At 47.9% G+C, this 27362-nt stretch overlaps 3 protein-coding genes across 3 annotated transcripts in view; all 3 read right to left on the bottom strand.

The window, feature by feature from the left end:
- DDX24 (DEAD-box helicase 24) overlaps window positions 1–23920 on the bottom strand; it is a 463245-nt gene extending 439325 nt beyond the window's left edge. Inside the window, exon 1 of the mRNA XM_050799044.1 lies at window positions 23911–23920. The gene's annotated coding sequence lies outside the window, so the exon portion shown is untranslated. The remainder of the gene's footprint in view (window positions 1–23910) is intronic.
- Window positions 1–27362, bottom strand: part of LOC126959657 (alpha-1-antitrypsin) — a 401225-nt gene that overhangs the window by 98398 nt on the left and 275465 nt on the right. The window lies entirely within an intron of this gene.
- On the bottom strand, window positions 8814–25598 carry SERPINA12 (serpin family A member 12). Its single transcript, XM_050799216.1, has 5 exons — window positions 25446–25598; window positions 19031–19697; window positions 17068–17338; window positions 11793–11940; window positions 8814–9160 (listed from the first exon to the last, which is right to left on the bottom strand). The coding sequence occupies exons 2-5, from the start codon at window positions 19662–19664 to the stop codon at window positions 8969–8971; spliced, it is 1245 nt and encodes a 414-aa protein (XP_050655173.1). The 5' UTR covers window positions 19665–19697; window positions 25446–25598; the 3' UTR covers window positions 8814–8968.

Below are 27362 nucleotides of genomic sequence, written 5' to 3'. Positions count from 1 at the left end.
TCTTTAAGTCCAAAGCTAAGTACTAAGCTCTGCATGCGTAAAGTGAAATTCCACATGGCTGGTCAACACACACACACACACACACACACACGCAAACACACTCACACACACAGAAGAAAAAATAAACCTACTGTGAAGGTATAAACAAAATAATTTCCAGAGTTCACAAGGCATGAGGATATATTAAGGTTATGACCACCCAAAGTGGAGAGACCTGGAGCATTCAGTAGAGACCCAAAAGTGTCACATCTTGGCATTAGGGCTAACCTAACTTTGAATTAAAGCTGCACTAGACCTACCCTAACAAAGCTCAAAAACATGCCTTGACAAGCTCAAGCAGATCTGTAAGTAACTTATTGCCTGTTAAAACAAATTTCAAACACTGTAAAGGAAGACAACAAAATTATAATGTTATGATGTCCAGCATCCAATCAAAAATTGCTAGACATTCTAGGACTAGGAAAATGTGATCCATGACCAGCAGAAAAATTAAGCAATAGAAACAGGCTCAGACATAATAGTGATTAAGGAATTTGCAGACAAGGACTTTAAAACAGCTACTTAAAAGATGCTTAAATAATAAAAATTTTACTGGAATGTGAGAAAAATCAAACTTCTAGAGATGAAAAACTTAATATCTGAAATGAAAAATTAACTGGCTGGGTTTAACAACAAATTTAGTACTATGGAAGAAAAGATCTGTGATCTTGAAAATATATCAATAGGAACTATTCAAACTGAAGACAGCAAGCTGGAAAATAATAGTAATAAAAAAGGAGTCCCAGTGACTTGTGGGACAACATCAATGGACTAACATACGTGTAACTGGAGTTCTAGGCAAAAAAAAAGTGAGGGACAGTGGAGAACAGAAAATTTTGAAGAAATAGTGGGCAGAAATATTTGTGATATTTGTGTACTTTATGTAAACTATACCTAAATAAAAATCAAAATACAATATATTGAAATGAATGCCACCCTGCTGTTTCGTCCTCTACTCTCTATGATTACACATATATCTCAGTTGGCTTGAACTACCCATCTCACTCTCTTTGCCTGAAACACTCCTTTCCATCCTGCCAGCTCCAGCTCAAAATCACCCACTGCACAAAGTCTTCTCTAGATGCCACAGAAAGTCTGCCCCTCCCTTTACAAACACCTGGAGCAAACCAGAGCAGTTTACCTTCCCATATGTCAGTCTCCCTGATTAGACAGTCTGGACTTTGTGTGGCATCCTCCAGGGTTGGGACTATGATCAGTAAGTAATACGGAGAGAGGTAGCAGATTACATGGGAAGGAGCAAGTGGGAGGGATGTTGGGAACCCTGAGGGCCAGGCACTATTGGCTCACCCACACCCAGGGACTTTTGTAAAGACTCATAGTTGGTAAAACACAGAGAGGCAACCTGAAGAAGTATGGAACTTACCAAGCTTAATTGGGCTCTTATTAAAATGCAAATTCCCAGGTCCCATGCAGAACTAATCAGATTTTCCAGGGAAAGACGAGAAGACTTGAGAGTGGAGAGGGCTGGATGCTTCCTCTTCCCACCCCTCACTCCACCCTCTGTCCTTGCCCCAGAGAGAAGCTCTTCAGGGTTTCCTCTAGCTCTGAGGTCCTCAGTTTCTGGGGCCTCAGGGCCTCCTTGAAAGTAAAGACCCATTTCTCCCCAAATTCACAAAACCAAGCCTGCTGGAGTAGCAACCACCCAGGAGTAGATCTCCATGGGTCCATCAAGATGGAACCTTGTCCCAAGTCCATACTCCTTCATGGAGCATCTCCTGCTATGTCCAGGCCTTTCTGGGATCCTCTTAGGACCCTGGCTACAGGATCTCTTGCCTGCCTCACACATTCTTATGCTTCTGCTCCATTTTTGGTTTGTTGGAGATATTCATACTATTTTAAAAATCTGGCTACATCTTTATACTTTTCTATTTCAGTACTTGTTTGAATATTTCACTCAATATTTCTCCTAACAGTGGAGCAGATTGGGTGCCTCAAGGCTACTCTTGGAGTGCCATCTTAGCTAGAGGGTACCCTTTGGATTGTCAAGAAGCCTCCCCAGCTGAGATCCACAGTCCCCACCATGGATCTGTCTCAGGAAGTGCAGGTCCCTGCCACCCTTTCTGCTGCAACTTTGTTCATTTCCTAGCCTGCCCAGTGTGATCCCCTGACTTTTAGGAATCTGAACCAAACTGAGGGTGGAGATGGGGAAGGGAGATAGATCCATATGTGACGTGTAGCCTGGATTGGATGTTGGAACAGAAAAAAAAAAAGTATGCATTTAAAAAGATGATGAAATTCAAATAAATTCTGTAGTTTGGTGAATAGTAAGCTACCAACATTCGTTCCTTAGTTGTGACCGACGTCTCACAGTCATGGAAGATGTCAGCATTAGGTAAAGCTGTCGAAGGTGCGTGGAAACTCAGTGGACTCTCTTCATATCTTTTCTGTGAAGCTAAAATTATTCCAAAATTTAAAAAGAAGAAAGAAAAGCCAATCAGTCAAGGACATAATCAGGAAAACCTTCCAACCTTGGTCAAGGTCTCCAGGGATCAGGGAGATGACTGCTCTGTTTACAAGGTAAACAATCTCAGGTGGTTTCTGCTCACGACGTGGAATCACTCAGTGGCAAAGTCCTCCCTCTTCCAGTTCTCTTTTGATCATTCTGAGTTCCCCCTGGAGTGAGTCTTGGCTTGATGCCAGCCCATCTTTACCACCATCTTAGACTTGCTGACTTTCCTTTCTAACAAGGGGGAGCAAACCATAGGCTGGGAGCCTGCGATCTGTGACAGTCTTGGTAGAATTTAATCACCGAATTAGTTTTGTTGTGTGCACTTTTACTTTCTACTTGTGGCAAGTTGTGCTAGTTTCTATGTATGACTGCAATATTAATTTTTCTATTTTAACAAATTTTCTTTTCCTAACATGAATTGATTTAAGGATAAGTCTTGAGCAAATAATGTACAAAAGAGATGGGAATTCAGTCCTAATCATGAACGTGGTTTGGGAGTAAATAAAATTTGAGAAACTGAGCACTAATGGAGAGCTGGTTTCCCAACGAGAAAGGTCACCTTGGCTTTGCACCCTTGTGGGAACACCTGAGCACTGACATGGTGACTCAGTGGGTCAGGGAACGTGCTCCTGGCTGGTTCTGAAGGGGACACTAGGAAATGGGGAGGAAGCAGGCCATGTGACCTCAGCTCTGCTTGAACAGGGTCCCTGTCCCTCCTGTCGATCCTGGCTTCTCCCTCCCTGGAACACAGCCTGGCACATAGTAGATTCCCAGTAAGTATTTATTGACTAAACAAATGCATGGGAGAACCACTATACATAAGACTTTGGAGCCAGTTCTAGCATTTCCAATATGAACATCAAAGTATTGCCCAAAATAGACAAGTCGTCTGGGGGCATCCAAGGCAACCTCATCATTGCATGAATGGGCAGTGGAAGCCCAAGAGGAAGAAGGTGTTTGCTCTAGCCACAGTCAGTGTCTGGGAGAAGCAGGGCCAGGAACTAGGACTTCCCATCTGTGATCATCCTTGCCAACACACCAGTCTATCACTTCTGTCATGCACCCACATGAATGACCTCAGTCCAGGCAGGCAATGCTGCAGGCAGGGTGGGGGAAGACAGCAAACCAGACTCCTGGCACCCAGCCTATGCTGGAAGAGGCAAAAAAGCCCCTGCTCGGAGGCTGCACAGAGGCTTTCTGTGTCGTGTAGCTCAAGCTGGACCACACCAAGGCAGCCTCTCTATCCTGGTCCTCTGACTCTGGGCACCCTCATTCTTGGTTAGGGTGAATCCCTCTTTTATGCATCAAGTCCACCTTTGCTGTAGGGAAAAGAAAGAGAGATCAGACTGTTACTGTGTCTATGTAGAAAAGGAAGACATAAGAAACTCCATTTTGACCTGTACCCTGAACAATTGCTTTGCTCTGAGATGCTGTTAATCTGTAACTTTGCCCCAACCTTGAGCTCACAAGAACATGTGTTGTATGGAATCAAGGTTTAAGGGATCTAGGGCTGTGCAGGATGTGCCTTGTTAACAAAATGTTTACAGGCAGTATGCTTGGTAAAAGTCATCGCCCTTCTCCAGTCTTGATAAATCAGGGATACAATGCACTGAGGAAATCTGCAGAGACCTCTGCCCTGGAAAGCCAGGTATTGGCCAAGGTTTCTCCCCATGTGATAGTCTGAAATATGGCCTCGTGGGATGGGAAAGACCTGAGCGTTCCCCAGCCCAACACCCGTGAAGGGTCTGTGCTGAGGAGGATTAGTAAAAGAGGAAAGCCTCTTGCAGTTGAGATAGAGGAAGGCCAGTCTCCTGCCTGCCCCTGGGTACTGAATGTCTCGGTATAAAATCCGTGTACATTTGTTCAGTTCTGAGATAGGAGAAAAACTGCTCTGTGGTGGGAGGCAAGACATGGTGGCAGCAATGCTGCTCTGTTATTCTTTACTCCACTGATGTTTGGGTGAGAGAAGCATAAATCTGGCCTACGTGCACATCCAGGCATAGTACCTTCCTTGAACTTATTTGTGACACAGACTCCTTTGCTCACATGTTTTCTTGCTGACCTTCTCCCCACTATCACCCTCCTCTCCCACCACATTCCTCTTGCTGAGATAGTGAAAATGGTAATCAATAAATACTGAGGGAACTCAGAGACCGGTGCCAGTGCAGGTCCTTCGTATACTGAGTGCCAGTCCCCTGGGCCCACTTTTCTTTCTCTATACTTTGTCTCTGTGTTTTATTTTTTTTCTCAGTCTCTCATCCCACCTGATGAGAAAAGCCCACAGGTGTGGAGGGGCTGGTCCCCTTCATTTGCATGGGCATTTCCCAGGCTAAAGGCTCCAGAGGACTGCGCAGCAGAGGTTTTGGAGAGGAGAACCATAAAACCCACTGTCTTAGCCTCCCGGGGAGGCTGGCTGTGACCCCTGCCAGGGCCACTGGCACCTCTAGTCACCCTTACCCACTCCACTTAATGTCTTCTCCTCTCCTCTCCTCTCCTGTCCTCTCCTCTCTTTTCCTTTTTAACGGAGTCTTGTTCTGGGGTGCAGTGCTGCCATCTCGGCTCACTACAACCTCAGCCTCCCAGGTTCAAGTGATTCTCCTGCCTCGGCCTCCCAAGTAGCTGGGATTATAGGTGCATGCCACCATGCCTGGCTAATTTTTGTATTTTTAGTAAAGACAGAGTTTCCCCATATTGGCCAGGTTTGTATGTCCTTGTTTCTTGATCACACCTATTGTTAATTGCCTGCCTCTCCCGAGTAACCTGAGACCTCTGCAAGGGCAAGGATCTTTCTATATTTTATTCACAAGCCCCTAAAAGCCCCTGTCTGTCCCCACACAGAGAGGACACTCAGTGAATATTTGTTGAATGGATGGATGGATGAACTGATTGGACAAATAAAAGCCACAAGTGCTCAGGGGATTTGTATTTGCTCCTATCTCTGTGGCTGTCTTGCTGTGGGACCTTGTGCAAGTGATGTGATCTTCCTGAGCCTCAGTTTTCTCATCAGTAAAATGGGACGGTCACACCAACTGGAAGGCTTGTGGGCCAGTGAGATGGGGAAAGCACTCATGTCGTGCCAGGTTTTGATAGGCATCTAGGAAGTGCTGGTTATGTCAAAATCAAAATCCACTCATTCATTCACTCATTTATTCACAAGGTCGGTCGGCCCACAAATATGTGACCTGAGAAGGCTTCTGAGAAGGAGTAGTGGTTGACCTTCCCTGAAAGACTGAGTAACACGCTGGAGGGAAGTGGTGGGAGTGGGAGAGGATGAGGAGCAAGGAGAGCATTCAGGAAAGTTGGAAGATGTAGGGAGATGGCACACGGACCTACAAGAAGGAGCAGGCATGGCCACATCCCAGTCACTGCCAGGCTAAGGCATGTGACTCCCCTCCCAGAGGAGAGGGGAGCTTTGGAGGGGGCTGACTGTGTCTGGACACGGGTGATTGGCAGGGCAGTTTTTCTTTCCAGCAAGTATGTGTTGGGTGTGTGCTCTGTGGCATGTACCGGCCTGGGCATGGGGGATACAAGGACACCTAGTCTGCAGGCAGAGGGACACACAACACATGGGCTTGCCTGAGCCTCTCTCAAACTGCACACCTGCTGCAGCCCACCATAGTTCTTCAGTTAAAGACCAGCATCCCTCTGTGGCCCACGATTTCTCACCTACCTCTCGGCCCCGCTCCCACCCCTTCTTGCTTACTCATCTCATTTCAGCTCCTCACCCATGCCACTCCCGACCTCAGGGCCTTTGCACACACTGTTCCCGCTGCTTGGTGGGGTCTCCCTGGGCTCCCACCCTCATTTCTTTCTCTTTCTTTCTTTTTCAAAATAGAATTTATTTTTACAGTGAATAATACAAATGTGGCTATGAAAGCAGAACATATTTAAAAATATTTAAGGTATGCAACTGTCATTTTAAAAACAGAATTAGTTAAAAGGAAGATGAATAAAGAACTCGAGCTTACGCCTGATTTCTATTGGTTTACTTAGAAATACCAATCAGTATCTAACATATTATTAACTATGCTGGAAAAAACACTTCTATATGCAGTTTTAATTCCTAACTACAGTTTAAAAACAGATGAGTTCCCAGCATTTGGAGCTCTCCCTAAATGTTACATCCTGAGGAAGCCTTTCTTGGGCCACCGGACTGGACGTGACCCTTCTGTGACACGTGACCCCCGGATTGGATGTGATCCTTCTGTGACACGTGACCGTCCGACTGGATGTAATCCTTCTGTGACATCCTTTGCAAGCTCTGCAACATCTCCTTCACTGTGCCCACTGCAGCTCATGACAAATGTGTGTTTATTGTATTCATGATGGCTTCCCTCACTGATTATTAGCCCCAGGAAGGCAGGAACCGGTCTACATATATCAACAACGAGCTCAGAGATTGCAGCCCGGAAGTCATCATTTAATGAAGGATTGACTGCAGCCCATGGGGGCTGGAGGGAACATTCAGACCCACTTGCCATCGTCATGCATGGAGATGAGGGTTTTGGAAGGCTGCTTGGAAGAGGCTGCTTGGAAGATGTTAGAAAGGTAGAGAAGAGTTCACAAAGAGGTCCTAATGGCCTGGGTATTAAAGGGTGAGTAGGAGTTTGTTAGGCTGGAGGAGGGAATTCCATTAGAGGAGACGGTGGAAGCAAATGCCTGGGGCAGAGTTTTGGGAAACAGCTGGTCATCGCAGACACTGGAGGGGGGCTGGTGGAGGACCGCAGCAGGGGCTCTCTACTGCAAACCCACGTGCCAGGCACGATGGCCATGCAACCTCATGTGATCCTCAGAGGTAGGTAGGTAGATAGAGGGTATTAGACTCCAGCTTAGCCGCTGAGGTAGATATTATGATCCTCTCTCAATAAATGAAGCAGCTAAGGCTCAGAAAGGTTTAGTGACATGCCCAGGTCACCCGGCCACTCAGTGGCTTGCCTGGCTGTGTCACGTCCCCAGTGTCATATGTTGTGCACCTGACACCGTAGCTGAGGGTTTCTGTGTCTTTCCACACCCACCCTTCAGGCTGGGGCAAGGGAAATTATATCGGCAAAGGGCTCGGCTGAGATTCCCAGCCTTTTCCCCAGGTCTGTGTCCCTGTGCGGGGTCTCAACCTTCTTCCTCACCCCCACCCTCTGGAAAAGGGGCTGAGCACTCTGGGTTCCCAGGCTCAGGCTTCACCACCGTCCACTAGCCCCGGCCCCCCACCAGGCAGCCTTCTCCACCAGCCTCTGGGGACTCCTCCCTTCCTGCCCCAAACCAGAAGATGGGGCGCTTGCTGCATGTGGCTAACCCTGAGGCCACGAGGAAGCCGTTTCACTTCTCTGAGCCTCAGTTTCCACGTCTGTCATAGGGACGCCCACTCTGGCTGCTCTGAGAGCACTTGTGACCAGAACACAAAGGACACTTTGAGCTGCAAACTGCTAAACAGGCCCGGGAAATGATAAGTAGTAACAGCCGAGGCTTCTCAGTGCCAAGCCAGCAAGTATCCTCTCCTCTCCAAACACCGGAAGCTCTGGGAATTCCCTGCAGGAGAAGAAGGAACCAGATGCCTGAAATGAGCTTGCCCCAGGCCGGGGACCTGTGCACGGCCCTGCGAGCACCTGGTGCCCTCTAGTGGCCACAGGCGGCCCTGCAGGGCCGCATTTTCTGGAACCACTCACTCTTCAATTGAACTTGCTAACAGGTTTAAACCGCAGGATCTACCTTTGACAACAAGATAAGGAAGGGACAGGGGAGGGAGGGTGCCAGGACGTTTTTTTTGTGCCTGAAATGGATAAAGCTGGCGGCAAATTCTAGCTGCTACTCTAGACTTCGTCCTTCTAATGTTGCCCGAGGGGCTGGACTGGCCCTGTCCCTGTTTCCCCATCCACCTGGATGCTGGCTAAGCCCAGAGCTCCCACGTGGACACACTGGGACAGATAATTGGCCCAGGGCTCACAGAGGCGGGAACAACTTTTTTAAAGCACTGAACTAGCTTCCTCGGAGCCCCAAAGGGAGTGGCAGGACCTTCACTTCAGAAATAAGGCAGGCCCAGAGAGGGTCTGTGGCTTTCCCAAAGATACCTCATTCTAGGATTTGAACCCGGTCTCTCCCTCCAGTCTCCAGATACTTGCGGTGGCCCATACCTTCCCCAAATTATCCACCAATAGCCAGTTAACCTGGGGCAGGGCTGTGGGGAGAAACGTTTGTTTATTAAATCACAGAGTCCCTCTGCCTGCTGGAGGGGAGAGGAGAATGCCACCGAGTGGGTGGGGCATCGAATCCCAGCATTTGAATGGGCAGGGAGGGAACGGGGCAGAGGACTTCCTAGAACTTGCAATTTTGCTCTTTCGGGCAGCCTAGGGAGATGGTGACGGGGAGGGGCTAAGCTGAACCGTGCCTGTCACTTCCATCTCAGGAAGACGGAACATGTTCAACCCCAAGCCATGTTCGGGGTCTGCGGCAAGCAGGAATTCTCCTTTATTTTCCAATAGGGTTAACAATCTTTCCCAGGAAGAGCACGGAAGGTATTTTCTGGCTGTAAATCAGCAGCAGATAGGGTCTGTCTATCTTGACGACGAGTGGTGTCTCCATGGGCAGAGTCTGTGCTCCGGTGCCAGCGGCCCCCTCCGTACCCCTCTCATCCATCTTCAGCTCAGCCTTGTGCACAGCCTGTGGAAGCCAAGGGCAAAGTCAGGGACTGCCAAGCTGCTCAGCGACCATGGTGGCCGGAGGCCCAGAGAGGATCAGAGAGGGAGACAACTTGGTCCAAGCTGTCCAGCACAGCAGTAACTTGGTTTACTCCAGGGTTTCTGGCTCTTTTGCCATTAATGCTGGAGAATATTCGACAAGCAGATGCCGCGTGAAGGAAAAGATGGTGTAGGGAGAGCATCAGTTACGGGGGTCGATGTGGGGAGAGATGGAGTGGGGTTTGCTTCTCTTTCTCATGGGTTACAGGGAAGCATCAACCACAGCCATGGCAGAAAAGGTCTACTGGGCTGTAGCTGGGTGAAAGTGAGGTGGTGGTATCCCCACCCTGAAGCCTCCAGCACCTCCTTTCATCCACCTGGTGGATGGTTAAGAGGGAGGAAGATTCTGGATTAGCTCTGAGATGACTTGCATCCCAAATCCACTCCAAAGGTATCAACATCTGTAAACAGGTGATCAGTACTGGGAAGCTGATGGGTATGTGTGAAATCCTTGCACATTTCTTTCTAGTCTGCAAAATTCTCACAATTTTCCTTGCAGAAAACAGGACAGTATCCTGTGTTAGAATCACAGCTATCAGCAAACGTAACTACAGAACGAAACAAGCCATTAAACTCAACAAGACCTTCAGAGCTGGTGTTGAATGTTTGTGGGAAGTCTGTGGCAGGAAAGCTCAAAAGTGAGAAAATTCTAGTAACTGTGTTCCTTATGTCAACATGAAAAATACAGTGGAATCTGTGCCATCTGATTCAGAGCAGCAGGCTCAGCTTGGCAAGCTGGATCCTTCCCAGACTGGCTTGAACCTCCCACTTCATCTCCATTAAGCACCTAATCCCCACCACCCACTACTCCATGATATCCAAAAACCCCCAGCCTTGGCCACACTGCTGCACCCATTCCCGCACCCATCTCTGCTCGTTGAAATCTTTCCCCTCCTTCAATGCCTTTCTAACCCCAAAGTAGGGTTGCCAGGTGAAATACAGGACATCCAGTGAAATTTGAATTCAAGATAAACAATGAATATATTTTAGTGTAAGTATGTCCCGTGCAATATTCAGAACATACTGGCACTAAAAAAATTATTCATCATTTATCTAAAATTCAATTTTTTTTTTTTTTTTTTTTTTTGAGACGGAGTCTCGCTCTGTCATCCAGGCTGGAGTGCAGTGGCCGGACCTCAGCTCACTGCAAGCTCAGCCTCCCGGGTTTACGCCATTCTCCTGCCTCAGCCTCCCGAGTAGCTGGGACTACAGGTGCCCGCCACCTCGCCTGGCTAGTTTTTTGTATTTTTTAGTAGAGACAGGGTTTCACTGTGTTAGGCAGGATGGTCTCGATCTCTTGATCTCGTGATCCACCCGTCTCGGCCTCCCAAAGTGCTGGGATTACAGGCTTCAGCCACCGTGCCCGGTCTAAAATTCAAATTTAACTGGGTACCCTGTATGAAATTTGCTAAATTTGGTGACCCTACTTATATGCTGCTCTCTTTTGGCCCCAGGCAATCAGGTGCTCACCTTTGCCAGAGGCCACAGGCCCCTTTGCTTGGTCATATTTTCCTATGCAGCACACGCTTACGCCAACTCATACAAAACGTGTGGCCTTGGGTGCGGTGGCTCACGCCTGTAATCCCAGCACTTTGGGAGGCCAAGATGGGTGGATGACCTGAGGTCAGGAGTTTGAGACCAACCTGGCCAACATGGTGAAACCCCGTCTCTACTAAAAATACAAAAAAAAATTAGTTGGGCATGGGGCAGGTGCCTGTAATCCCAGCTACTTAGGAGGCTGAGGCAGGAGAATTGCTTGAACCTGGGAGGTGGAGGTTGCAGTGAGCCAAGATGTACCATTGCACTCCAGCCTGGGCAACAGAGCAAGACTCCGTCAAAAAAAAAAAAAGAAAGAAGAAAGAAAGAAAGAGAGAAAGAGAGGAAAAAAGAGAGAAAGAAAGAGAAAGAAGGAAGAAATGGCGGGAAGAAAAGAGGAAGGAAGGAGGAAAGAGAGAAAAAAGGAAGAAGGGGAGAAAAAAAAGGAGGGGGAAAAAGAGAGAAAGAAAGGGAAAGGAAAGGGGGAAGGGGAAAGGGGGGGGAAAGGGAAAAGAAAGAAGAGAAAAGAGGAAAAAAGAAAGAAAAAAGAAAGAAGAAAAGAAGGAAGGAAGGAAAGGAAAGAAAGAAAGAAAGAAAGAAAGAAAGAAAGAAAGAAAGAAAGAAAGAAAGAAAGAAAGAAAGAAAGAAAGAAAGAAAGAAAGAAAGAAAGAAAAAGAAAGAAAGAAAGAAAGGAAGGCATGTTGCCTTTGAGAGAGAGTCTGGGTTAGATCTAGACCAGTTCTAGGCCTGATAACTGTTCCAGGCCTTGATCAATGTTTGCTACATTGAATAGATTTCCAAAATAGTAGCAGTTTTAAAGACTGGAAGCATGAGGCTGGGGGAGGTTATGTGGTTTGCCCAGTATCACGGGATTGGTAAGGGTCACAGCTGGATTCATGGCCACTCCAACCGGTGGGTGGAGTCCTGGCTCTGACAGCCACTGTGACCCCAGCTCTGGCCCGGGGCTGGGCGAAGGCCCCTGTGCTGCAGGGAGTGGAGTCCAGGCTAGGCAGGCTTACCTCGCCGACTTTCAGGTTGCGACAAGGGGCGATCTTGGTGAGATCACCATGCTCCTCAAAGATTTTGGAGATACCCATGTAGGAGAGAGTCTTCTTCAGGTCGAAGGTGCCCGTCATGTGGAGTCTGGGCACAGACACATCTACGACCCTGGGGAATTGACACGACAAGGGTGAGTGGTCAAGTCCTGTCGTGTTGCAGGGCAGGCCTCAGGATACATGACGAATGAAATGTGTCCTCCCAGCCCCAAAGGTCTCCAATCTCTCTCCATCCACAGAATGAGGAGGGATTCCTTAACCCTGGGACCCTGGTTTCAAAACACTGTAAGCAATCTGAACAGTGTCCCTGCCTCCCAGCACACCTGCCCCAGAGCCCTCTACAGGGAGTGTTCTCAAGTCTCAAGTCCCCCTGTCTCAGAGCCCCTTCAGCCGCAGTCACTGACGATGTCCCCACTGTAGTCACTGCCATGCCTGAGCCCTGAGCCCATCCTGACCCTGGAATATCTGACGCTGAAGGGAACAGGGCATCCAGAATCTGGAGCTAGACAGAACTGGGTTCAAATCCACTCTGCCTCTCATGAGCTCTGTGACTTGGGGCAAATGACCTTCCTTCTCTAAGTCACTTACGTGAGAAGGAAGCTGATCATCATCTCTCCCGTGGGACACTAGGGGTGCTAAGGCAAATGCAGGCAAGGTGCTCAGCAGACAGTCAGCACTTAGCAGGTGTCCATCCTCCTGCCCTCCAACTAGCAACTTCACATCCTCTGTGGCTGAACCGCGATCAGCCTCCTGCCCGGAGCCTGGGGCCAGGGTCTCCTGAGGTACCTGCAGACCCTGGACTCCTGCTCACCTGGCCCTGCACCTTATTTTCCCACCTACCCAAGGACCTCATTCCTGCCTATGTGTCCTCTCTCTCCTGCATCATCCTTCAAGAGTGTCCCTTTGATCCTCCTCTGGCGAAGGCTGCACCCTATCCTCAAAAACTAATGCCAAGACATCTGTCTTGGCCCTGAATTGCCTTTCCAGCTTCCAGCTCATTTCTTTACTTCCCTTTGTAGCAGAGGTTGTCTCTGCTAGCTATCTCCACTCCCTCCCACGATTGCCTCAGTCCACTGCAGTCGGCTCTTTGACCTCAACTTTCTATGGAAGTAACTCTTTCCAGAGTCACCGTTGACATCCAGCCCCACATCCCAGAGTCAACTCTCAGTGAGCCGCACCTGCCAGTAATCTCTTTCCCCAGGGTGAAGCATTCCAAGTCCACCCTTGAGGCTTCTCCTCCTTCCCCACCACTCCTGCTCCTGTCTGGCTCCAGCCCACCTGTCTCTACCAGCTACGCTGCTGCTCCAAGACTCAGACCTTGGTCCCCTTCTCTTTTCCACCTTCACTCCCTCCCCATGAAGGGCATTCAGTCTCAAGCTTTGAGTATCATCCACAGACCCGACGACTCCCAAATTCACCTTTCCACTAATTCATTCACTCAACAAACATTTATTAAATGCCCACTGTATACCAGGTGCTGTTCTAGGTGCTGGAGATGCATCTATGAACAGAACAGGCAAAGATCCCTGCCCCTGACTGTGTGTTCCAGCAGGGAAGACGGGGGATAGAATCAACATAGCAAAAAGTACCACCTAAACCTACATACATGTACCGGTAGCATGCAGAAGGCAGTAAGTGCTATGGAAAAAAATAAATAGGTCAACTTGCAGAAATCAGGGATCAGTCCAAGGTTTGAGCAAACCTTGAGGCATGCAAGGGAATTAGACAAATTAGGATTTTTTTTTTCCTGAATAAAATGGGCAGTCACTGTAGGGTTTTGAAGAGAGGAGTGACATAGTCTTGCTTAGGATTTAAAAAGATCATTCTGTCGCCTCTGTTAAGAATATACTCTTGGTGCTGGTGGTGTGTGTGAAGTAGGGATGCGCAAAACTGATGCTGGGAGACCATTTGGAAGCTAGTGTGGTCGTCGGATGTTGGGAGCCATAGAGACAGTGGAAAGATACCAAATTCCAGATGTAGTTTGCTGTAGGCTAAAGGGGTTTCCTGACAGACGGAATGAGGCATTTGAGAGGGGTCAGGGTGACTCCAAGGTTTTTGGCTTGAACAACTAATAAGATGGAGTCACCATTGACTGAGATGGGCAGGCTTGGGGAGGCTCCCTGGGGACAGATCAGGACACCATTCTTGATGTGTTGACTCTAAGCTCCAATTACACATACAGGGGAGATTCTGGGTAAACAGAAAGATCCATGACTCTGGAGTTTGGGGGAGAACAGGGGCTGGGGCTAGAAGCATGGCAGTCGTGGTAATAGAGATGGTGTTTAAAGGTCTGAGCCTGTGCACTCACTCAGGAGTAAGTATAGACAGAAAAGAAGGCTGGGAATTGAGCCCTAAGACACTCACCTCTGAGACCTGGAGGAGGAGAGGAGTCTCCAGCAAAGGAGATTGAGGAGGGGAAAGGTGGGAGGTGCCGTGAGAGTGGAGAGCTTGAAGCCAAATGAAGAGCACCTTAAGGAGGTGGGGACACCAACCAGCCTAACAGCGAGGCCTGAGACTGACTGCACTCTGCAACACAGACACCCTTGAGACCCTGGGAATGGAGCTGTCTGTGAGAAGTAGGTGCAGAAGCTGGACTGGAGTGGATTTAGGAAAGGATGAGAGGAACTAGGGGCTGTGAACAGAGGCAACTGCTTCACGGTGTTCACCTGCAAAGGCGGAGTGACGAAATGGGGGAATAACTGGGGAAAAACAAGGGTCAAGAGAAACTTTTATGTTGGGAAAAACAAGAGCATTGGGATTTCCTGCAGGCCAGCACAAGCCGTACAGGTCGCTTGCACAGAAGGCAGACACCTGCTTTGTCTTCTTGCATAGAAGCCACTTCCATGAGCTGTAAGTTATCCCTGGCCCCCTACGAGGTTTCATGATGAGATGGAAGATAAGAGCATCTTTGTATCTGACGGAAATGATTCAGAAGAGAGAAAAACATATGCTGATGTAGGAAAGTGAGGAGAGGATTTCTAGGGTGAAGTTCCTGAGTAGCGAAGGGCCCTAGGTCCAGTGCGTTAATGGGGAGATTTGCTTTCATTTGTGCCAACATGGGAAGGCATTAAATGCAGCTGCTGCTGGCAGGTGAGTGCATATACCAATATGTACGGAAATGTGTGGGGTGCCCAGGCTGGGAGTGAACCCTCAACACTTCTGAACAGGACAATGGCTATTTCAAAACCACCAGCAGTTTTCTGCTCCTAAAGGTGGACCCTGGGAAATAGAGCTTTTCCTCTGGCGAAATCAGAGGAGCAGCACCTGGCCTCAAATTCTGCAAATCCAAAGCAGGTGTCTGCCTCCTGCACAGAGGCCAGGTGGACGTCATCCGAAGCCTAAATTCTGACATGTTCTACCCACATGTAAACTGGTGTGTGTCTGTTGACTTGGTTACTTCTTTTAGGGAAAAGGTGATTTTTCTGCTCAGGGTCTTCTCCCGTCTGGAGGGGACTGCAGGAAGAACACATAGGGATATCCCGTCCACCCCACAGCGGACCACTGAGATGTCTGGACTGCGCTTCTTACCTGTAGATCAAAGCAACTTGACCACTTATCTCCCAGAAATAATGAGCTCAGACAGTAGGAATATTTGCCTGTCATGTTCTAACCAAATGTAATTCCTTGGGGACCGTGGGCAAAGCCCCCTGTCCTGCAAGAGGATTTGGAGTTTCTTCTTGGGAAGGTAGACATTTCCCTGCCTGTCATTCCAAGGCCAGAAGTGACTGGGTAGGCAAGACATTCCTGGGTGAGAGGGACCTTCCTCTCCACGGCCCTCCTGGTGAGGAGGCCTGGCCTCAAGTCATGGAGATGCGGGAAGCAGTCCCAGAGGGATGGGGAGGCAGAGCAGGCACTAGATAAATGGAAGGAGGTGCCCTGGAAGAGACACTGAGAGCAGCCTACACTTGGACTCTACAAGATGCCACTTCTAAGTAACTGCACTCTAAGTTATCCTGGGTTCCTGCGAGAGCTTTGGTTCTGTTATTCCCAAACCTCCAGGAAGTCTGGCACCAGCCTACAGAAAATCTCGAAGGTTCTATTCCACTCTTGAGTAAAGGTGCAAAAGGAGATGAAGCCTGAAGCCAGAGAGATGATGGCCGTGCCCAGGGAACATCTCTGTGTGGTTGATGGTGGCCTGATGGTGGTCACAGCACCGGGGGCTGCAGAGGGCCTTGGTGAGGGGAACGTGAAGCCTCCAGTGCAGCACCTGAGCTGTAGCCCCATGGGGAAATCATCAGACATGGCTTGGAGATGGGACTGGAGCGCAGTCAGGATGGCAAGTTCCAGCAAATCAACTGCAGGGTCTCAAGCCACTGTAATTTGAGTCCTACAGGAAATGTCATATTCTGGAGTCCATGTCTCACAAAGCCAAGAGTGGAAGACCTGGCATTCCTCCCATTTCTCACCTTCTCTTCACCTTCTACAGCCCCGAATTCCTTAGGGAGATCTCCCAAGACATCCCTATGAACTCTAAAACTCTGTAGAGTGCAGGCTGAAACATGTCAGTCCCTTTGGGATGTCCCCATGTTGAGACAACATGGGGGAACCTGTGGATGGTAACTGAACTGAACTGATGTGACTCCTTTCACACGGAACATAGCCTTGGAGGCATTGCAGAATGCATCTGTGATATCTAGAGTGAGCTGCAGGCTCGAGAAAGGAAAATTCTGGTTCTGAATGCTTTCAATAAAGTCACATTTCTGGAAGGGGGGAGCTAAGTGCCAGGGCATTCCAAGAGCGCTGCCATCCCTCGAGATCTGCACAGCTTCACCTGCCCTTCCCACTGGAAACATCTTCTTCAGTGGAGGAGCAGCCACCCTACAGCTTCAACTGTTGTGACACCACAGTTGACAACATCATTCTCCTCACAACTCACAGCTCTCTTTTACAGCCCGTGTTTGTCCTTGCCGTTTCCTTTGCTCCTCTCCCTTTCATACAGACTGCCACCCAACCTTGAAGACTTGGCTCAAATACTATATCCTCTGTGAAGTCCTCCCTGACCACCACCCTCCACTGAGACTCCATCTACTGTGCTTTCACAGTCTTGATGAATCTCCCTCAAAGAGTCAAGCACTTCACTCTATTCCTGTAATTTGTTCCCCAGTATACTTCTCACCATGATATAAGTTTATTATAGAGCCCAGAAGAGGACTTGGCCATGAGGTAAGAGCTCAGAGAGAAGAAATAAGAGGGAATACAGGAGAAGGAAAAAGCTGCGAGGGCTAGGCACCCACTTTACCTGCGTGACAGTAACGTTTTCCATCTGGAGAAAGTGTCCACCTGCAAGCCTTTCTCCAAGTGCTTCAGCTTGCCCTCATCAGGAAGGAGGAAGATGGCTGTGATACTTCTATGGTAGGGTATTTCCAGGATGGTGCAAGAGAGCTTATCATCATAGCCAACTTGGTACATGCCACTATGGAACATCATGGGCACCTTGACTGAACTGTTTTTCTCCAGAAAGAAATCTTCCTCTTTAGTTACATTTGGATCAAACTCATGTTGCCACCTGGCTTAGTTTGAAGAAAGACAAAATGACATGATTATCCCATGGGAAAAAAGGTGACTAAATCCAACTAACCACTAGTCTCTGTCCACACAGATTCAGGGTGAAAGGGGATGTTCTGGGGTATCAGGGAAGTCCTTGCTCTCATTCCACGTCCTGGAGATTTCTGATGAGATGGGCTCAGGTGCAATTATTAGTTCCCAAAGAAGTCAGGACTAGACTGCTAAATTAAGAGGGGAAAAGCAGACTACCATAAGCTCAGGTTCCCCTAAGCCTGAGAAAGCCCACTGAGTATGTCCTAACAGAGGGGACTGCATTACAATTAATGATGGCTAATTGAGTCTGATGTGAGTAGAAATGCTTGATTCTAATCTGAGTCAGTCCTGAAGGAGCTGCTGTCATGTGGAACTAAGAAAACTGGTGAAACAGGCTGCCGTTGGGAGCTTGCCAAAGAGCAGTGAACACTGAGGCCTGGGTGCCTGGACTCTGAAGATGCCTTGACCTATTGGGCATAAACTCAGACCTGGGTCTTTCAAACTTGCCACCCGAGAGTCCTCATTGTAGGGCCAACTCCCTGAGTTCAAATCCTGGCCTCACTGTTCTATCTACCTGTCCAAAAGGTTATCAAGGGTTAACCTTGGATAAGTGTCTCAATCTCCCTGGACTTCAGTGTTCTTATTTGTAGAATGAGGATATTGACAGCTACCTCATAGGGATGCCTTGACATGTAGCGGGATAAGGCAGCACAGCTCAGTGCCTGTGTATAGTGAGGTTGAGTAGGTGCTAGTTGTCATCAGCATCGTTATTTTCACTGTTATTCCTATTGTTATCTAGGGGACATAGGGATTTCAGGAAATTCCATATTCTCCCTTTTCCTTCTCTGGTTTAGGCACATTGAGGTTTTAGACTGCCAGTGGTCACCTTTTTTCTTCTTTAGCCGTCAATCTGCCTGTGAATTTTGAGAACCCTCAATTTTTTATATTTAGTACCATGTTCCCGACACTCCAGCAGTGATTTTATCTGGACTGATGGGTGTTGGCCTCTGATTCTCACCTATTTTGGCCAACCTGTCTGTGTATATGTGTTCTGTGTGGTGTTGGGGGATAAAGCTGAAATTTGGAAACATTCTTCCGTCTTTTTTTTCTGTCTCTCTCCATCAGATCTGGGAAATACATAAAGTCTGATAAGGAGAATTCATATATATTATATGTAAGAAGACCCACCAAGTGATCACCATCACCATAATCAACACAATCACCATCTCAGGTGTCTGCTTAAAGTGCCGGAAAGCACACGGTGCTAGAGCCAGGAGAAATGGGTTCCAGTCCTGACTCAATGATGGGCTTTGTAACTTGGAGTAAGTCAGTTAATCTCTCTCTGAATGTTTTTTCTCATCTAAGAGATGGGAACGAAATGTAATTCCGACCTCTATAACCAATGTTGTGTTAGGATAATCACTAATCATGAAAATGACAGACTTCATAAAGCTCATTTCACATACATTTTCACTTTAAATCTTGATAATTGTATGATGAGTTATGTATCATGATACCCATTTTACAGATAGGAATAGTGAGGTTCTGAGAGACAAATGACATATGAATTCAAGGTCAAAGAGCAAACAGTGGCCAACCCAGATTTTTAACCCAAGTCTAATGGTCATCCTATTCTTTCCACACCAACATGCCAAAAACCTTACCTCGGAAGAAAATATAATTTGTAAGAAGCATCACAGTGCCAGGGTCTATATTCTCTATCAGGTTGTTAATTTTCCCATAGGTTTTATTACTGATAAAGTCATTGATCTGCTTCTGAGTAATTTTCAAATTCTGAAAGTTGGTAAGGATGGTTTCTGCACCGTAAAAGTTCTCGGCATCTTCCAAAAACTTACGCTGGGGCTGCAGCCCGCGGTCAATGAACAGCGTGTTCCCGATGCTCACTTTGAGGTCCTGGGTCTTCTGGTTCAGCTCGTGGATGATGTAATGGAAGCCCTCATGAAGATCTTTTTCTGGGATCTTTCTGAAGTTGAACCCCTGCTTGATCTCATCCAGGGTGCTGTCCTGGGCACCCAGGCACAGCAAGGAGAAAGCTGTAGAGATACTCAAGGGGGATAGCATGATATTCCTGCCAGGGTTGTTGGAGGCCAGCTTCTTGAGAAGCTTAAAGCCAAAATCCATGTTCTGCCTTGTAAGCTCCTTGGCTGCCTTCCTTTCCTTCCACCCTTGGGCCTGGCTCAAAGCTTTATAATTCCCTGGTGAGAAGCTTGGCTTCAGAAGACCTTTCACAGTGAGGAGAACAGCCAGAAAAATAGCCAGGCCCAGCGTGGGGTTCATTTTCCTTGAAGACTATCTTGTTGAGTAGTAGACCTGAGGTTAGCAGAAAAAAAGAACATGATAACCCCATCGCCCACAAGTTACCCAGAGGAAGACCAGATGAAAGAAGAAATACAGTGACTAGTATGTGTTGTACATCGCAGTTTGTGAGTGCTTTGACCCGTTCATAGCGTTTAACCTTTGTAGTCACCCTGGGGACTAGAAATGACTTTCTACATTTTGTAAATAGGAGGACTGAATGTAGAAGACATCTTTTGTTTTTGTACCCTCTTTATGGAAACAGTGTCTCAATTCCTTTGAGGAACAGCTCTCCTCCCCTCCATTGGACCACAGTGAGGATACCCCGTAGTGTAGGCATGTGACCCAGACCTACCGTCATAATACTTCATTCCTTTGCCACACTGGCTGGTTAAAGATGAGAGTGTGGACCAAAATCAGACCAGTCAGTGTCTTTCTAAGGGAATGTAAAAGCCCCTAAACTTTGAGGCAGCTAACTTTGTGAAGTAGCCCTGAAGCTGAATGTGGCCATGGTTTCCACATGTAGGAGAGGAGAGCAATAGAGGGAGGTGGAAAGACAGAAATGGACTGACACATCCGATGACATCTTCGGAGACCCTGGACTAAGCTTTACCTCAATTTACTACCCACTTCCATGTTTCCAAGTTATAAAAGCCAATAAATTTCCCTTTTAGAGTTGGCTGGTTTGAGGTGAATTTTTTCCCCTTCAGCCAAAAGAATCATGACTAATTTGCAGAGATCAAGCCCTTTGTTTAAGCGCATATGTTCTCTAGGTGGTGGATACTCACACCAGAAGGACTTAGGTCTCCAGGAAACCTTCTTCCCTACGCCCTTCCCAGGGAGGGAAGGGGATGGCACCATGGGAGAGGAACAGCCAGGTCTGCCTGGCGCTGGACTGCTGCTCCTTTCACCCACCTCTCAGCTTTGACATCTTCCAACGGCACTGTGAGCTTCTGGGAGACAAGACTTTTAGTTACTCTTTGCCCTTAATCTCCAGTCCTAATGCTGCAGAGAGATGCCAAAAGCATGTTGGCCTAATTATTGATTTCTCTGGTTGGACATACTACTGTCAGTGATGGTTATACCAATTCATACGTAAAATGAAGGCAGATTTCTTTACTTGGTCATCTGTTATGTCATTTAGTCTGCTTTCTTCCTGTGATTTATATCTTGTGTGTCTGTAATTCATGGGAAAGAGTCAGCCTGTCCACAGTAAAGGCTATTCATGGTTGTCTTAGATGGGTTCCCTAGAAGCAGAACCTGAGATGGGGATTTAGCTGCATGTTATGTATTGAGGCAGTTGTCTCAGCAGGAGCCTATAGGGAAGTGATGGAAATGGGATGGAAAAGGGAAGGAGCCAAGGTGACATCTAGCCTTGGCCTGGTCCACAGTGGAAGGGCTCTCCAGGCTGGCCTTTTGGACAGAATCAGTCAGTTAGTGGCTGTGATCTGTCCTCTGGATGCAGGTCATGGTGCATAACTGGGTCAATTAGGTCTTATCAGCCAAGGACAATTTTCTGGAGAGGGGAAGGCCGCTGTGAGCTGTCAGCAGCCAACCCTCACAGCAGTACCAGCAAAGGGGAACTGGGTCAGCCACCAACAGGGTCTGCGCAGCTAAATTCCCATGCCTGGCTCTTTCTGGTTGACTGAACAAGCAGATGAATGAACACTAGGCAGGGCCTGTACCTGGGAGTGTCCCCAGTTCCCATGTTCTTCATGTCCAAATCCTTCTATGCCAAGCACTATGGATAGAGCCTTGATCACAACAAAGGTCTTCAAGGAGTTTGTAGTATAGTATTGGAAAATTCTAGTGAATAATGCTCATTGCTCCCTCAGCATCCATTCTCCCAGCTTCCCAATAGATCATCCTCCTCCTTCTCCTCCTCTTCCCCCTCCTTCCCTTCTTCTCCTCTTATCCTCTCCTCCTCATCTTCTCTTTCTTTTTCTTATTTTCAGTAATACACTCTTCTCTCAGGCAGCCCATGTGCCTCAGGGACAGAAGCTTCTCCCTACTCCAGTGGAGGGTCTGATTGGTGCAGGGGCATCTCAACTCTCCTGCTACTGGTTGCTTCAGGAGCCAGACCTAATCCAATCATTGCAGGTGGGAATTTCTGCCCTGATACTTGTTTAGGGAGGGGCATGTGGCTTAAGAGGTACAATGAGGGAGGATTTCAAGACTGTTGGAATGTTGGGGTGCTGCCCTGTCTCTTTCCTGGGATATCTTGGGCAGGAAGGTACGGCAGGCAGGGACTAACAGCAACTTTGCTCCATGGGGGAAGTGACTCGAAAGCAAAGCCAGAGCACAAAGAGGATGCATCCAAGGGCTCTTAGGAGAAACCGGAGCTGGGGCCATGGAAAAAGCTGGCCCCAGAGCGCACCCTGCCTCTGGACCCCCAGTGACATTGAGTTACATCGTCATTTCCTTGAAGCCAAAAACATCCTCACAAATATGGGCAGATACATTTTTTTTTTAAATGCCAGGACTACGAAGTAGGCAGGAGTTCTGTGCTCTGCTCTCATGCCTTCGTAGCTGTGTCACATTCCAGGAAGCACTTTCCCTCTCTGAACCTAGGTGCTCTCTAAGCACCTTCCACCCCCAAAAACTACTTTTTGGTAAAACTTAATAACAGCCGGTGATAAACAAGGGCTCTATGGGCTGTCTGAAAACAGACTGTAGAAGAGAAATTAGTAAAATTCCCAAGGATGCTTCAGATAAACAAAAGAAAATAGAAAATGGGAAGGATTCCAGCTCAGGGTTTAGGGGGCTGCATTGTTTACAAAGGCTGCCTGGATTAAAAACAGAAGCTTCTGCTATTCACAGTGGGTGCAAGTGCCCAGTGCCTAGGAGTGGAGAAGTTAAGTCATGTCCCTCAAGGAGCTGAGAAAACATTCTCAGCAGCAGGTTTCACAGCCATTTGACATGGAGGACGTTCAGCAGCCTGGCAGGAGCCTTGGGACGAGGCTGGGCAGGGCAGGGCCGGAGCAGGGAAGGAACCTGCAAAAAGCGCCATCCCGGGAACACTTTGTGGCACGCACAGCTTTACCGTGATGTTCAGTCGCTGTGCCCTAAAGTTTTCTCTACATCGCCAAGCTTCAGAAATGAGAACAGATTATGGAATTCCAGGTGTGGATAGCGGTTCTCCCCAACTTGTATGTTTGTTAGGCGTTTCAAGGCAAGTCTCCTCACCCTTCAGGCTTACAGTATCTTCATCTATTAAATAAGGGGAAGGTGGTGATAATTTGGTTTCTTCCCCCATGAGATGCTGGTGATCAGGTGGTACTGCCACCACCGCCCCCCCAAGGGACACAGTCCACATCCTGGCCTGGCCAGGTCTCAGCACCTTCCCACCTTTGCATGCCTGTGTCACAACAGTCCCCACCAGACCTCCTGCCCTGGCTCCCTGAGTGTCAACATCTGGCCTTTCTCCCCCAAACAGCCCACACCAGCCCAATTCTGGGCCTTTCCATCTATCATCACGGGCTTTAAACTGACCCAAATTTGTCAGTTGGGTTAGATACCTGAGTAGGCTAATTTTTAATTCCATCAATTAAAATAGCTGAGCAACTGGTTATTTCCCAATCAATTGATATGTTGCTCTCCTGAGTTGAGCAATTGTTTGTTGGCTTTTAGTTTGGAGTGTGTGTGTGTGTGTGTGTGTGTGTGCGCGCGTGTATCTGTGTGTGTTTGGCTGTCACTCAAAATAAATAAAGAGATAAAGCTAAAACAAAACCAAGAAAAAAAGAGAACAAGATAGAAACCGAACCCCATGGGGTACACATAGGACACATAAGGCTATAGTCAGTATTTCAAGTCTCTGACCATCCTACTCCCATGCTCCCTATTAATTTGGAAAAATAATTTCCTCCTCTTATGACTAGATAAAATAGTGCCTCACTGACCCGGAAGTCATTCATCCTAAAGACAGATTCAAACCAGGTGGGAAGCATCTGCACAGGTAGCACAGGCGGCTTAAGTCTACACGAGAGGGCGTGTAGCAGTGGGAGGGCACTGCTTCCACCTCCCACACCGTCCCAATGAGCCAACTGAAGCAACAGTGAACGATGACAGCAGACTCAACAATAATAATATTTCAAAATTTACAAAGTGCTTCCCCCATTATCACCACAGTTTGAAGAAACAATACCTAAACAGGGAGAACACACACAGGCTACAGAAGGTCTACTCAGCGCACAGTGGTTTGGAACCACAGTTTCCTTTAGAGAGACCTCCCCCTGTCCTTGGGCAGGTCACTCCTCTCCTGATAGTTGACCACCCTCCCTCTCTTCCCTGGGGTGAAACTGACTGGCTAGAAAGAGTTGGTGTAATATCCTTCTTCAAGCCAATGAGACCAAAATGTTTAGAATACTCTGGACAAGTTCCCAAGTCTTGAGAACCAACAGAGTGAGCTTCAGGCAACCAATGTGTTCCCTGCTCATTGGGGAGAAGCTTCCTATACTTGGCTGCATGCACCAGGCACCCCTTCCTGCCCCAGAAACCCCTTCCTGCCCCAGGAACCCCAGGCCCTCTGAGATGCCACCTTTCCTCGGAATCTTTTCAAAGCACCCCTTGGAGTGTGTAGCACTTGGGTAAACTCAGTGCCCTCCCTTGGGCTGAGAAATCTGGGGAATCCTTGCTAAAGATGTGCCTTAGCCTCCCAACAGAAGACCCTCACCAGAGCCCCATCTTGAAGAGCCACTCCAGGCCTGCTCTGTGGCTCACCTGTTTTAAAGGACTCATATTGTTTTTAGAAGAAATCACTCAATATACAGTAGAAATTAAATTACTATTTTTAAAAGCACATTTAGAACTAAGTGGTGGTAAGATATATCTTCTCTCCCCTGTTAGAAGTAAGAGAAGCCCTGTAAACAAACTCTGATGACCACAGCAATATACTTTTTCCTCCTTCCTGGAAAACAAAGAGTGGAGCACATGTCCCCATTCCACTTCTTAATTTGCCCTGTAGATTTCTGCCTTCATTCTTGAAGAAATATGTTTGAGTCCTCACTCTGTGTCAGGCACTGGGACACTACAGCAATGCCCAGAAAATGGTCCATATTGATGTTGCAGACTGACTCTCAGCCCAGCAAGCCCCACAGCCTTCTCCAAACCCTCGAGAACTTTCCAGCTGTTTGCCTGACCTGGTCCTCCTCCCCTTCTGTGACTGCATTCTAAGGGGAGGGGATATGTGGGTTGGAAAGGCTGAGAGATCATCGACTTCAGGATTATCTGTGCCATAAAGAGGGAAATGAGGCTCAGAGTGGACAAAGGAAGACATCATGGTTGCAATGTGCATCAGTGGTGAGAATCCAGCTGGTGAAGGCAATTCTGCAGAAATGCATTGAACAGGCTCCTTGGCCTCACTTTCTCCACGAATCAATGAGTTGATAGATCTAGCCTCTGTCCTCAGAGAGAGAGAAAGATTCCCAAACAGCTCACATACAAGGCTGACTATGGCCAGCATCATGCAGCAAGGGTGGACCCAAGTTGGAGGCACCACTTATGTCCCAAGACCTCTCCCATCCCCACATTCATGAAGCTTTTTTCTCTAGAAAAGCACTTGGCAGTAGACATCCATAACACTCTGCCAAAGACGTTCAACAAATTCCTTAAGAGGGGTTTACCTGGATTTTGGAGATCCTCTAGAATTTTCCTTTCATACCCCCTCCTGTGGATAGTGCTATATCCTCCCTCATTCTGAAGAAAGCTTCACGTGGAATAGACAAGAAGCACTCGGTCTTTTGAAAGGGAAGGTCTTATACTCACAGTACATTCAGAAGTCCACTGAGCCAGCCAAATGCATCTGCCTTTCTTGCTTTATTATTTATACTTCCATGGTCTCTTGGAAGACTAAGGTCAATAAAATGAGCTGGCATGAGTGGGCAGGTGATGGAGGCTTTGGGATGGCCACACCACCTCCCCAGGGGTTCTCCTCACCCGTGGAGGCAGCAGCATGATATTGTACCGGCCACGCCCACTGGGCTGTGGCTTCCCTAATGAACTCCAGTAGACACCTTTTGCAACGACTCTATTTCCCAATCTCTCTCTGGGTATAGAAGTCAGAATAGTCTACAAGTAGATCAGCCTGGAGTCCTAATACTGAATATTCAACCCAAATATCATCATTGCTGACCATAGGAACAGGTTGATAACTGGGTTTCTTGGGGTCATTCCCATATATCCCTCACCATTTTCTTTTGCTATTTTTTCATGTGTTCCAAATTGTCACCTCTGTTACCTTAGCTCACATGGAGTCCTTTGGGGAAAAAGTTCGAGGAGAGACAAATAGACAACTAAATTCATAAGTTCCATTAGGAAGAACAGGAATTAAAAATTCACCTCAAAGTTCATGATCATGGAAATTACAAATTGTTTTCCTATTGTATATTTATTGTGCTGGAGTGATGAGACTATGGCTGGGCTCTGTTGTCTCTGCCTCCCCCTTACTTTTCTATATTTTCCAAATTGTCTTTAAAAAACAGATACTACTTTAGGATTAATTTTTCAAAGGCTTAAAATAAAATAAAATTCTTATCTTCAGTTTTATCTCTTGGAGAGAAAAGCATTGATGATGTCTGGGAACCTTCCAAACCCACTGATCCTGGGATGGAAGAGCAATAAGTTCAACATGCCTATCTTCAATTCTGCTTTATCTAGTGAGCTCCAGTGAGCAGAAAAAACATTCATGTATTTCTTCCCCATTTAGTGGTGCTTCACAGTAGGTCATATCTGACCGAAGCACCTCAGAGGCCTCAGAAGAGCCGTGGGTGGTGTTTTTCCTTCCTTTGGGTTGCTGCTTTTGACAAAGACATGACTCTCATTCCCAGCGCTATTCAGAGCAGGCGACCCAGAGAAACTTTCTTGGAAAGAGGCAACACTAGTTCATTCCCAGGCCTGGTTCAGCCACAAACTCTATGCACTCAGGGCCTAGACAAACAAGGCTATGGGGATGTGGGTTCCGGAGCTGCCCAGATCAGAGAGTACCCCCGAAGAAGCCCCTGAGCCACCACCTTCCCTCGCCCAGGGAGCAAGGCCTGCCTGCTGGGATGCGTGGGTCAGAGACACTATGTGAACGGTGAGACAAGAGACTTCACACTGGCCAGCTCTGGTCACCAAGGGGCTGCAGAGGAGATAGAAGGACAGGTTGAGACCAAAGAGTGCAGGTGGTCCTATTGTTACTGTAGAGTCTATAGTGGTGGAAGATCAGAGCCAGCAAGCTGGACACTGACCCAGAATCCAGGTCTGTACCCCTGGTTTGGGAGGGAAAACCTTGCCCTCTAATGACAGGGTGAGGCCTGTGTGAGTCTGAGGGCCATGCCTCCCTGCCTGCCCCAGACACACTCTGCTCCAGGGCAAATTCCCACGGGAGACATGCAGGGAGAGGCCAGGGTGGGGATGCCCACTGAGTGACGTGAGCAGCACTGGGGATGCCTGAATTCAGACAGTGCCAAAGGCCAGTAGGCCACGGGAAGAGGGTAGCCACAGGTGGGCTGCAGGCCAGCCAGGCGCTATACCTTGGTGGGCCCATCCTGCCTGGGAAAAAGAGCCCTGGAGGAGGTGCATGTCTGTGGAGAGCAGTGAAGGAGATAGGCATGGGAAGGAGCAGCCCTCTCCACGTGCCCATTAAGGGACCTCAGCCTAGACTTGAGGCTGCCCTGACTGCCTGTAGTTAAGATTCAGGTC

Source organism: Macaca thibetana, chromosome 7 (assembly GCF_024542745.1).
Source record: "Macaca thibetana thibetana isolate TM-01 chromosome 7, ASM2454274v1, whole genome shotgun sequence".
Classification (NCBI taxonomy): domain Eukaryota; kingdom Metazoa; phylum Chordata; class Mammalia; order Primates; family Cercopithecidae; genus Macaca; species Macaca thibetana.
The sequence above is the reverse complement of the archived record's forward strand: the minus strand, read 5'-3'. Positions and strand labels throughout refer to the sequence as shown.

Coding starts and splice junctions, on each gene's coding strand:
- SERPINA12 (XM_050799216.1), bottom strand. CDS start 19,664: ATGAACCCCACGCTGGGCCTGGCTATTTTTCTGGCTGTTCTCCTCACT. Junction 17,339..19,030: donor AAATTATATTTTCTTCCGAG/GTAAGGTTTTTG, acceptor CTTCAAACTAAG/CCAGGTGGCAACATGAGTTT. Junction 11,941..17,067: donor AAAACGTTACTGTCACGCAG/GTAAAGTGGGTG, acceptor TCAATTCCCCAG/GGTCGTAGATGTGTCTGTGC.